The following is an 11,983-nucleotide window of genomic DNA, read 5'->3' on the forward strand; positions in this document are numbered from 1 at the left end:
CGATCGCCCTCCTTCCTGTGGTACTCAGGAAGATACGGGAGGATCAAGCGGCAGTGATTCTCATAGCCCCCTTTTGCCCAAAGAGACCTTGGTTTTATTGGCTGACCAACCTGTCCATAACCGATCCATGGGTTCTTCCGGACCTACCGGATCTCCTGTCCCAGGGTCCAGCCTTCCACCCACAGAACACCAGATTACATCTGACGGCGTGGTGCTTGAGTGGTCACTGTTAGGCGGCAAGGGGTTTTCTCCAGGTCTCATCTCCACCTTGATGCAGTGTCGGAAGCCTGTCACTACACGTATCTATGGGCGCATTTGGAACAAATTCTTGGCCTCCACGGGTGCAGATCCTGCTAAGCCAGCCCCTGTCCCAGTTATCTTAGAATTCCTCCAAAGTGGTTTGGAACTGAGTCTGTCGGTTAGTACCCTTAAAGTGCAAGTTTCCGCGTTGAGTGCCTTGTATAACCATGCCCTGGCTGGAGATCCCTGGGTGTCTAGGTTCATTAGAGGCTGTGCTAGGTCTAAACCTCGGTGCAGCATGCCCCTACCGTCCTGGGACCTTAACTTAGTTCTCTCAGCCTTGACACAGCCCCCGTTTGAGCCCTTAGATTCCATCTCACTCAAACATATGTCCCTGAAAACGATTTTCCTGGTCGCCCTCACTTCAGCCCGTAGGGTTAGTGACCTTCAGGCCTTATCCATTTCTCCTCCGTATACCCAGTTCTTTGACGACAGAGTGGTTTTAAGAACTGACTCCACCTATTTGCCAAAGGTGCATTCTCACTTCCATAGGTCACAAGAGATAGTGCTCCCCTCTTTTTATGACGACCCTTCTACTGCAGAGGAGATAGGATGGCACTGCCTGGATGTTAGGCGTTGTGTTCAGCAGTATCTGTTGGTCACTTCGGAATGGAGGAGGGATAAGTCTCTGTTTGTAGTCTTCCAGGGTTGTAGGAAGGGGCTTAAGGCTTCCAAGTCCACCTTGGCCAGGTGGATCAGGGATGCCATCTCTTTTGCTTACACAGCCAGGGGTGAAGCCGTACCTCCTGGTCTGAAGGCGCACTCCACACGAGCGATGGCATCTTCCTGGGTGAAGTGATCAGTGGTCTCCATCGAGCAAATATGTAAGGCGGCAACCTGGTCTTCTCTGTCCACCTTTTTTAATCACTATCGCCTTGATTTGTCATTCACCGACATCACCTTTGGGAGACGGGTTCTGCAGACTGTTGTCCCTCCCTAGGTCTTCCTCTATGTAATTCTCTCGTGGTGCCGTCATGGGTGCTGGAAAAATACGTAATTACTTACCGGTAATGTGTTTTTTCTGAACCCATGACGGCACCCTTACATTCCCTCCCTGCACTTAGGTGATGATAGTTTACTTCCTTTTCGCTCCTCTCCACTGGGCAGTTACGGTGGCAGGGTATGTCTTAACGATGATCCTTTTTTCGGAGGTCCTGTCATGCTCGGTAATCAACTGATGCGGGGAGAGGTGCCGCCCCTTTTTATTCTGGAGGTTTCCTGTCCTTGAAGGGCGGATCCCCTCTCTCGTGGTGCCGTCATGGGTTCAGAAAAAAACACATCACCGGTAAGTAATTACGTTTTTTTAAGCTCCACATAGAAACCTCTAGAGATAAAAAAAGCACCAAAACCGCAGAGTTCAGCGGCATCTTTTCATGGAATTTCATCCACTTTGCTTGGAAAATTAAACACAGCAGAATATATGTGCAAACAAATGCAGAAAAAAATGCAGCATTTACACTACATGTGAACATGGACTAAATGTCCAAGCAAAGTGGATGAGACGTCATGAAATTTCCGCCCCTTTTGCATCTAAAGACGCTGCTGATCTCTGCGGATTTGAGGGTTTTTTTCTTTATAAGCTTCAAGATTCACATCTGCACCAAACATGTATCAAATAAGGAGGACAATGCATAAAAAATACCGCAAACACGCAATAATCAGAGAAGATTGTTATTGCGCTCGTGGTGTGGACACCTGCAAAAAAAAACCCACAGCATTTACACTACGTGTGAACATGGCCTCAGCGATACATTTTTATTACATTTTTTATGGGTTTTAATAAGGAGAAATAATAAATTGCGCCATTTTTACGCCATTTACCGATCCCCATAAATAATCTGATTGCTCGGGTCGTTACAAATACAGGGACACCAAATATGTCCATATTATTTGCGGATTTGTGATGTTTATTATTTTATAAAAAAAAAGTGTAATAAGATTACATTCTATTTTTTTATTATTTTTAGTAATTTTATTAGAAGAAAAAAAAAACTATTTTCTTTTCCCTTTAGAACACAGGACATAGAGATGCTGCTCTGTACAATGGGGCTCTATGTCCTGTGTAATCTGCTGCATTGTAGTTTCATCTATGTAAAATCCTCCCTCTAACATCATTGTTCCTAGTGACTCACCAGCTAGAACAGCTAGAAAAGCTAGGAGGGCTGCTGGACACATGTTTGAAAGTTGCTGCTTTGAATCCAAGGTGGTGAAAATAAGAAAAAAAAATTATATATAAGTTTGCATTTTTTTCCCTCATTTCTTTTTTTTTTTTTTTTTTTTTTTTTTTTTTTAAGCAGAGGCATCTTTAATTGTTCAAACTTCGTAACATTAAATAGCAAAACAATTGTAAAAAAAGAAAAAAAAAAAAAAAAAGAAAGTGAAATGATAACGTCTCACAGCACTATACACACGTCAGAAGCACCAGCACTCAGAATTTTACAGCATTTGGTTCAGAATTATCCGCCGCCAGTAATTAAATACTGTACATCTGTCAGAAGCAGGGTGGATATATGTTCCTTCCTTACATTTTTACCCCCTGCGGCTCCAAGATCAGACTCCACCATTTCTATGGAGCTAAATGAGAACATGTGGGTTCATAGCGTAAGAGATAATATCTCCCCCACCACATTCATTTGTGTACATTACCATAGACCGGAAAGCTAAATGGGTTAAATTAGAAGTCTCATTAGGATCTCAGAGGTTTAGGGGGATAAAATGTCTAAAAAAAGACCCCCGAAAAACATAATACAAAGCAGTCTATACATGTTTTATATAATATCACACAGCGTATGTCTACAAGGCCCAGATATCACTCATGCTCTCCTCGATGCATGATAGTAGTGCTTTATTTTGCGTTCAGACTCTTATATAGTACATACACACAGAGTATAATCCAGAATTAGAAGGATGGTGGCCCTAGAACCAAATATTACATTGGGGAAAGGTGGGTTAATGTAAACATGCCAAGATGTAAGGCAGATCATCCTAAAGGCAGGCAAGGGTTAAGGAGACTCGATTTGGCCTGCATGGTCTCATCTTCATGGCAGTGGTTTATTATAGCAATCGTTGCTACGGTCCGAACCCCCCCCATTCTCCCGGTATATCCTTCACACTGATTAACGGTCATCAGGACATGGCAATGGATCCCGCTGACCCGCTGTGATAAAGCACACGCTCCGTCCCCTGAAATATTAAACAGCCCTGTCCCCATCAATTAGCTTCCAGCAAGAAGAACAAGGATGACAGACCACAAAGGACTTCTGGAGACCATTTACTAGCATTAGATGGGAGTCCGAAACCTCTGCGGCTTAGGGCAGTCATCTCAGTGCTGGGTGGTCCATGTGGCACATGACCACCACATTAGGATACATAAGTGGCCGGAGGCATCATTCCAGGACAATAATAAGCAGCAATAGAGAAAAAAAAAATATGCATTTACCTTTATGGATGCAAATTATAATTTACAAGACCAGCCATCTTTACCTGTTCTCTATATAGTGCTTGTTTCTAGGCCCACTACCTTTATATACTGCGATGCAGAATGAAGGGCTTAATCTACACCTTTAGATCAGACACCACTCCTGATAAGGTCCCCGAATCCCAGAACAATGCCTCACGGCTCACATTCAGTAGCATATAGGACTATCAAGAAGAAATACCCTTAAGGAGGGTGGTGACGGACGAGGAGGGTGATACAGTGGAGAACGATCTTCTTCCATGAGCAATAATGGTACAATTCTCTGCCCCATAGCAGCAAGGCAGCCCAAGGCATTACGCCAGGAGCAGATAAACTGGACAGAGGAAAATGAACAGAACAGCAGAGCAAACAGCAACATTTCAGCCATTATTATTATTAGGGTTACAATCTTATTTATTTGGTCTCAATAGGAGACCCTAAAGTTTTGGAGTCTTACATTACCCCAGACCTTTTACTTGGGCCTCACTTGGCAGTGTAAAGGATGGGGAAGATAGAATGTATAAGATGAAGGTGTGTGGAGGGGCAGGGGAAAAATCCTGCCCACCGAGTCCCTCTCTTCTACAATGGTATTGTCAGTCGGCCTGCACGGGGCTCCAGGATGCCAGCTTCCAAGAGTGCCGCCTTGTATTGCCCTACAACACCCTGGATACTTTTGATAAAGCCCTTGGACAGAGGAAACAATGGGAAGCCAATGTCGGGGTAGCCTCGCTTGTCAGGCAGAAAACTGCGGTAGCTCTTTCTGCGTTTCTTTGGTTTCACGTTTGGCTGTGCCCCTCCAGTTGCTCCTCGTGGCTCTTCTGCAGGGCTGGTGTTACTCACCACAACCCCCTTTCCAAAATTATCTAAGTCAGAATAACGTGGGGCTTCTCCAGGAGAAACAGAGGCTCCACATCCAGAATCATCCAGGTCCTTGGAAGTTAACGTAGACTCGGGCGTGCTTTCAGGTTCAGTGGGGCTGTAGGGTACTATACAGGGGTGTTCCTGACCATTCGACATCTCACCATTCTTTTCTACTACAGAATTGGTTTCAAGCCAAGTTTCTATCCTATGAGCCAAACGCCAGCCGCTGCTTTGAAAGTGCTCCAGGATCTCCTGCTGGAAGACTTCTACAGGTCTCCTCAACATCAATGTCATCGACTGCACCACTCTGATGAGAGCCATCTCATTGTAGCAGCGACTATTCTCATAGCCTTCTTGTAGCCCACGGTCACTGTCAAAGCCAGCCTCATTATAGTACGGCTCATTTACTAAAATCAGACCTTGAATCGATATGAGGACCTGAAGAAGACTAGACTTGCTCGTCCATCTCTCCGTACCCTTTCCTATCCAGGTGCCCAGCAGACTAACACACACTTTCCCATTGTCATAGAGGTTTGGATTCAGCCTTCCACTGCATTGGGACAGATAGCGGAAGAGGGGCGGCACGGCTGGATAGATGCTGGGCAGCTGAATGTCAAATAAAAACAGGCCATCCTCATATGGGGTTCGGGTGGGACCTTTAATAAAGGCAGAAAACAGGTCCATCCTGTCTTCAAAGGTCTTCACCATGATGCCATCGGGGAGGGATGTGGCAAGCAGAGCCATTTCCTTGCGTACGGTGCTGAAGAATTTCTTTGCTTCTGGCGCCTGGAACTCCAGCTTCTTGAAGACATGGCTCTCTGGCGCAGTCTCCAGCACGGAGAACACCTCTCCTTTAGCACTTGTGAATATGACGCCAGGTTTGCCCCCACACTGCTGGCACAGGACAGGTGTGTCGCTAGGCCATTCAGAGCGGACGGGTGTCTGCGCTTCTGCTTTATCGTCTTTTTCCGCCTCTGGTGCAGATTCCATCTTCTCCTCTTCTGCAATGGCCACATTATCAAGTGTCTTCTTCAGATTTTCCTGTAACTTTTTGATATCATCCAGGAATTTTTTTTCCCTAGTAAATTTCTCAGGCTCGGCAATGGGGGAGGTTGGAGAACCAGTGAGCAACTGTTCTACAGTCATATTTTTCAAACTTTCCAGGATCTTAATAGCCTCCTTCAGCTCCTTGAAGCTCTTTACTATGCCCTCCTTCTCATTCACTTTGCCTACAAGCCCAGGGACCACTACGGTAGCCACAGACGTTCCTTGCCCTGGGTCATCATTCTCTGTCTGTGGAGCTTGTTCTGCAGAAGCACTTGGATTCGGTGCTTCCTCTGCTGCTTCGGCAGCAACACGCGAGTGTTCGTCCTCCGTTAAGCCATTGTCTGTCTCCCAGCTGTCACTGTCGTCTTCCCACTCATCAGAGGAGGCACCACTGGTGCTACTTTCCACAGAGTCATAGAAAGACTCATCCAGCTCAGACTCCACATTATACAGACACTGAGGAAGGGTGATGGTCCTGGAGTGGTCAGCCCAAATGACTTCTACTTTACTACTAACATCTACACGGGCAACTTGTCCCACTGAAGGCTGGCTGCCATCAGCATGTGAGCTGCCGATATATATCACAATATCTGTGGCTCGGAAATGGAAGTCTGGATGGTCAGCAATGTCATAGACACTGACATCATCTTCTTCGCCAACGACCTCGACATCAGTGGCTCCAGAATTCAACATGATCCATTTGACAACACATGTCCGCCCTGTGTGATCTCCGGACTGCACCACACCGTAGATGCAAGGATCCTGCAACGTGTGCCCTCTCTTATCCACCACAAAATCGCCTGGACAGAACTCATTGTTGTCCATGTGATGAATAGGGATCAGCTCATTGGACCGAATGCTGGTTTCCACACTTCCATCTTGCCACATGACGTCCGCTGTTGACACCGTGGTGATTATTTCTACAGCCACCCTGTCCCCCGTTTTAAACTCTCTGTACACCTTGCTCTTCTTTTTCTTTTTGTGCTTTCTCTTCAGATTTCGGATGGACAGAGGGATACTCTTCTTCCGCCCAGGCCCACTGCCACTTTTTGAGGAGGCTGTAGAACTCGCCGATGAAGTTACAGAACTGGTGTCATCCGTGTCTTCTGCCGCCTCGTCATCTGCATCCTGCTCACTGGGCTGTATAGGCAAGTCCTGAAACATCTCCTGGACGTTGCCCAGTACCTGAGTCCGCACAGAACATTCCTCACACCTTGGGGCTTCCCTCATTTCCTTATCGGGGGCAGGGTCATCTTGTAGGCTGCCTTCCTCCATTATCTCAGTGCTAAAAGCGTGTCTTTTCAGTAGCTCTGCTGGGTTGGTATGCTCTTGCGTGCATGAGATAATCTTCACAATTTGCCTCTCCCGCAACTTTTCTCCTTGCTTTCGAGTGCTAGTCATCTCTCCAAGCAGGCAATTCTTCTCCAGACTCTCACATAAGAGTTTAGTGGGTTCTACCATGGTTGGGAAGATGTACAAACAGCGCTCTCCCAGCTGCCGCTGTGTGTGGTCAAAGGAGCCGAGCCTCTTCACCTTGTGCAAGTTTTCTTGCGTTATAACAGACGATGGAGGGTCCATAGAATCTGAACCCCCAAGACAAAAGCTTTTTGTAATCCAGGTTATTCTCAGCTCTGTTACTTGCACCTCTTCAACGCCAACTCGGAACTTGCTCTTGGCGCTCAGGACTGGCTTCATGCCAGAAAGCCACTGAACGTTTGTGAAAACTTTGGATGGACCGATAAGCACTTGGCCTGGGTAGAAGCCATAGGAGTCATCAAAAAACAGGCCCGTGTCATTGGCGTGTGGACAGACATCATACAGTTTAGAGGCATCTTCTGTACTCATAGAGCACCTCGCTCCATTAGACAACTTTAGAATAACTTGGTTTTTAAGGTCATAGACTTTTCCCAACCAGCAGTCATATACAATGTAATCTCCATACATGATGGGCCATATGTGCTGCAGGTCCCTGCTGTTGACTGGATATAGGAAGCAGCTGGTCCCCACCACTTTTACCATACAGTCTATGTTTACATCAATGACAGTGCCGCACTGACCGTCCTTTGAACTCATGCGACGCACGGCATCCCTGGGCACTAAAGACCGGTCCTCCAGTTTTAGCTTGGTCTCCTTCACGTCCTGCCTGATGCCCTCCGGGTACCACTGCACCCGCACATAGCCCCTCTTCAGAGGCCCGAACCTGCTGGCCTCCCCCACAGGGTCGGATGCCGGGCTCCCCTGCTCTCCCCCGCCGGCGACGCCGCCCTTCCTTCGGCCCCCGCTGGCCCCCTCTTCCACCACATCCTCCTCTTCCTCGCTCTCAGAGTCCTCCCCATGGATGAGCCTCACCAGGCCGAACCGGTTCTGGCCACTGTACGTGCCGAACACCAGGTCATGTGAGAAGAGGAGCCTCTGGGAGCCATCGCTGCCGGACAGCGGGGGGGACCCGCCTGTCACCGGGGATGAGGGCTCCGCCGTATCCGCCATTGTTGTTGTCCGGAAGAGAACAGAGGAGCCCCTCATTTCTTTATAGTAGTTTTATTGGAACAAATGAATCTGACTTCTTCCTTTGCCTACAAAGAGATGCAGTATCTATCTATCTATCTATCTATCCATCTTTCTATCTATCATGTATCTATTATATATCTATCTATCCATCTTTCTATCTATCATGTATCTATTATATATCTATCTATCCATCTTTCTATCTATCATGTATCTATTATATATCTATCCATCTTTCTATCTATCATGTATCTATTATATATCTATCCATCTTTCTATCTATCATGTATCTATTATATATCTATCTATCCATCTTTCTATCTATCATGTATCTATTATATATCTATCTATCCATCTTTCTATCTATCATGTATCTATTATATATCTATCCATCTTTCTATCTATCATGTATCTATTATATATCTATCCATCTTTCTATCATGTATCTATTATATATCTATCTATCATGTATCTATCTATCTATCATGTATCTTCTATATATCTATCATGTATCTATCTATCTATCATGTATCTATCCATCTTTCTATCTATCATGTATCTATTATATATCTATCTATCATGTATCTATCTATCTGTCTATCATGTATCTATCATGTATCTATCTATCTCTCTATCATGTATCTATTATCTATATATTTATCATGTATCTATCTATCACGTATCTATCATGTATCATCTATCTATTATCTATCATGTATCCATCTATTATCTATCTATCTATCTATCTATCATGTATCTGTTATTTATCATGTATCTATTATCTATCTCTCTATCTTTCTATCTATCATGTATCTATCTCTATATCTATCATCTAACATGTATCTATCTATTATCTATCATGTATCCATCTATCAATTATGTATCTATGTCTCTTTGTATCTTTCATGTATATATCTATCCCTCCATCTATCTATCTATCATGTACCTGTCTATCTATTATCTAGCATGTATCTATTTATCTATCTAGTATTTATCTAACTATCTATCTATTCCTCTATCTATCTATCTATCTATCTATCTATCTATCTATCTATCATGTAGCTATCTATCTTTCTATCATTTAGCTATCTCTCTATCATGTAGCTATCTATCTTTCTAGCTGAATAATCTGCTTCTGGCTTCTCAACTGCAATACACAGGTCAAGATTACCAAATCTTCCTATGTCTTTCAATACGGGCAGTGGCTCAATGTTAGATCTGCTGCTTATGGACAATGAGTTCGAGTCCTGGCCGTCCCGGAAACCCAGAGCAGATGAGAATTTAATTTAATTTATTCACTGCACTGAGGGGAGGAGCCGGGACAACAGCTGTGAGCCGTGAGACTATGGGAGAGAGCCTTCAAATTGGGACAGTCCGACATAATTCAGGACGGTTGGGAGGCATGAGTAGATGCTAAAGTGTACGGGCTCCTTCCAGGTATGACATAATTTCAAATGTTCTAAATGCAGCCCAATGTTTCCAGCTGGAACAAACATTATTCTTCTAAGTCCACGGAGTCGTTTATAATAGAAGCGAGGGTCTGGGGGTAAGACACCCCCCCAAATAGAGCTGGGGTGCTGGGGGGGGCCAAACCCTCCTCTTACATGATTACAGTAGACCGGAGTAAACGCATACTAACCTGGAAGGAGCCCATACATTCTAGGCTCAACCCTTACAGGACTGGCTAAGATTAAGATTAACTCTTAATTCAAAATGTGTATGCCCCATCAGTAAGGTGTATGCCCCATCCCAACAATAATACATGGTGGACTATGGAGGATGTGTGGCGCCCTGGACTAGCCAGGTCGTCACAGGTACTACAACACACACCCCCACCCTGAGACAGGCACATCAGCCAGACACAAAATCCTTGTTGCCTCCCTCCAGGGGCTGATGTCCACACCAGGTGGGGTGGAGCCAGGCGGTTGGCCCCACCCACTGAGGAGTTCACAGTCCTGGAGGCGGGAAAAGGACGTCAGATCAGTTAGGGAAGTACAAGTGAGAGGAATGAAGTAGTGGTGAAGGAGTAAAGAGGAGTAAACTGACCGTGTCCGGGTGTGTGGCCCGGGCACTAAGAGCAAGGTTGGCAGACGGTGGTGGCCGTCTGCAGGAGAGGCGAATCAACGCGGAACCGTAGGACCGGGGTCGGGCGGTGGCCCGCCGGTACCGAACCGGGGAGCGAAGTGAAGCCAGCACACACCGGCAGGGCCTGCGGACCCCGATGAGGCTTGGAGTCGCCGTTAAGAGGTCAAATATGTCAGTGACCGGAACCCCAGGGGTTTCCTAACATCCAAGACCCGATAGAAGGCAACCGTCCTACCAGAAGAAGGAAATACAGCTACCGCCACAGCTAGAGTTCCAAGGGCCAGAGCCTGCGGGCAAAAGGGCTCCTCCGGCACATATACACGCTGGGGAGCGGGTTACCGTTGGGAAGCCATCGGGACCGAACATACACAAAGGTGCAGGGAAAGGCAGCCACCACCAACCGTCCGGGAGAAACCACAGCAGCCGGCTGCGGGACCCGTCCATCCAGCCGTTTGGTTTACCAGATACTTTGCGTACATTTGTGGCTGAGTGAGTACAACCGTGCCATCCGGCACCGCGCTGCGCAGTCCAGGCGACCCTGCACCTTGCCAGCCCTGCCTCCCCGTCACCTCACCGGGCCCCGGGACCACCAACCCCTACACATGGAGGGGGAAAACAACATCCCAGCTGCTCCCTACCATCGCTCCCGGGATCCCCGTCAGCAGCAGCGGTGGTGCCCAACCTCACCACAACCCGTGGGTGGCTGGGTGGCGTCACGGACTAAAATCCCCCAAACCAACCACCCCTTTCACTCACGGGCGAGGAGCGCCGCTCGAGACCCCGGATCCGGCCCACCACTCCAGCCACCGAGCAGCCATCGCAGCAGCGCCGGACCCGAGCGTTAGCGAGCGCAGCGGCATCCTCCCCGCCCTCGACAACTTGGCGTCACAAACAGGATCTTACTGTTCTACCGGCTGGTAGAAGTGCGCCTTGTGCTCCGCCGGCAGTGTCCAGGCGAAAAATTTCAGAATCCGCCATCTTGGGCGCAAAGATTTTCCCGCTTGAGCGTCTTCTCGAGCAGTGGAGGCGCGAAAGCTGAAGCCCCGCACCTGAAGAGGAGGTGCCGAGAAAAGACCAAGGGGGGGACGGATGGCGTCCGGCCGCATATAAACCGAGGCCATTAAAGCAAGGACGCCAGGACTCTGCCGCCATTTGGTTCCTGGAAGATACCGCTGCCACCATGCACCGTCCGTCCGATAGCCCCGCAGTCCCCGAGCCCGCACCCGGCACCGCAGCGTGGGTAGAAATCCGGACCGTCCATCTGAGCAGCCGTCTGCAGGTGAAAGTGCAGCTCCTCCTGAAGGAGTGGGAGGCCGACATGGCGGATGTGGTGGCGGCCATACGGAGACGCGAGGTGGAGGAAAACTTGGAGGAGCGAGTAAGTGACCCACGCCCCTGTGTCCCTACAGGATCGGTCGCTGCGGCTGAGGGGCCCGGTCTGCGCCCGCTCACCCTGCTGCCTCCCCCGCTACCCGTGTTGGCTGCTACCGCCCCGCCACTAGGCCCGCTACCCCTACAACCAGTAGCGGAACCCTGCCTGTCCGCCCGAACGGACCAGCCTGCAGAAGAGGTCCGCAGATGACCCGAACCGCTTCCTTGGAAGCTCCCGAGGGCAGCGTCAGTCTGCGAAGACACACCGGTGGTATCGGAAGTGACCACACCCAGTACCGTCCCGGCTTCGGTGATCCGTCCCGTCCAGGAGGAGGCTCAGCAGGTGAGGACCCCTGT

General features: G+C 48.0%; 1 protein-coding gene across 1 annotated transcript; it reads right to left on the minus strand.

Annotated features, from left to right (window-relative positions):
* Positions 1-2,596: 2,596 nt before the first annotated feature.
* On the minus strand, positions 2,597-8,174 carry LOC142270453 ((E3-independent) E2 ubiquitin-conjugating enzyme UBE2O-like). Its single transcript, XM_075332430.1, has one exon. The coding sequence runs from the start codon at positions 8,150-8,152 to the stop codon at positions 4,337-4,339; it is 3,816 nt and encodes a 1,271-aa protein (XP_075188545.1). The 5' UTR covers positions 8,153-8,174; the 3' UTR covers positions 2,597-4,336.
* Positions 8,175-11,983: the final 3,809 nt, after the last annotated feature.

Source organism: Anomaloglossus baeobatrachus, unplaced genomic scaffold, assembly GCF_048569485.1.
Source record: "Anomaloglossus baeobatrachus isolate aAnoBae1 unplaced genomic scaffold, aAnoBae1.hap1 Scaffold_3276, whole genome shotgun sequence".
NCBI classification, from domain to species: domain Eukaryota; kingdom Metazoa; phylum Chordata; class Amphibia; order Anura; family Aromobatidae; genus Anomaloglossus; species Anomaloglossus baeobatrachus.

Bases quoted from the DNA above. Each gene is read 5' to 3' on its own strand.
- LOC142270453 (XM_075332430.1), bottom strand. From the start codon at position 8,152: ATGGCGGATACGGCGGAGCCCTCATCCCCGGTGACAGGCGGGTCCCCC.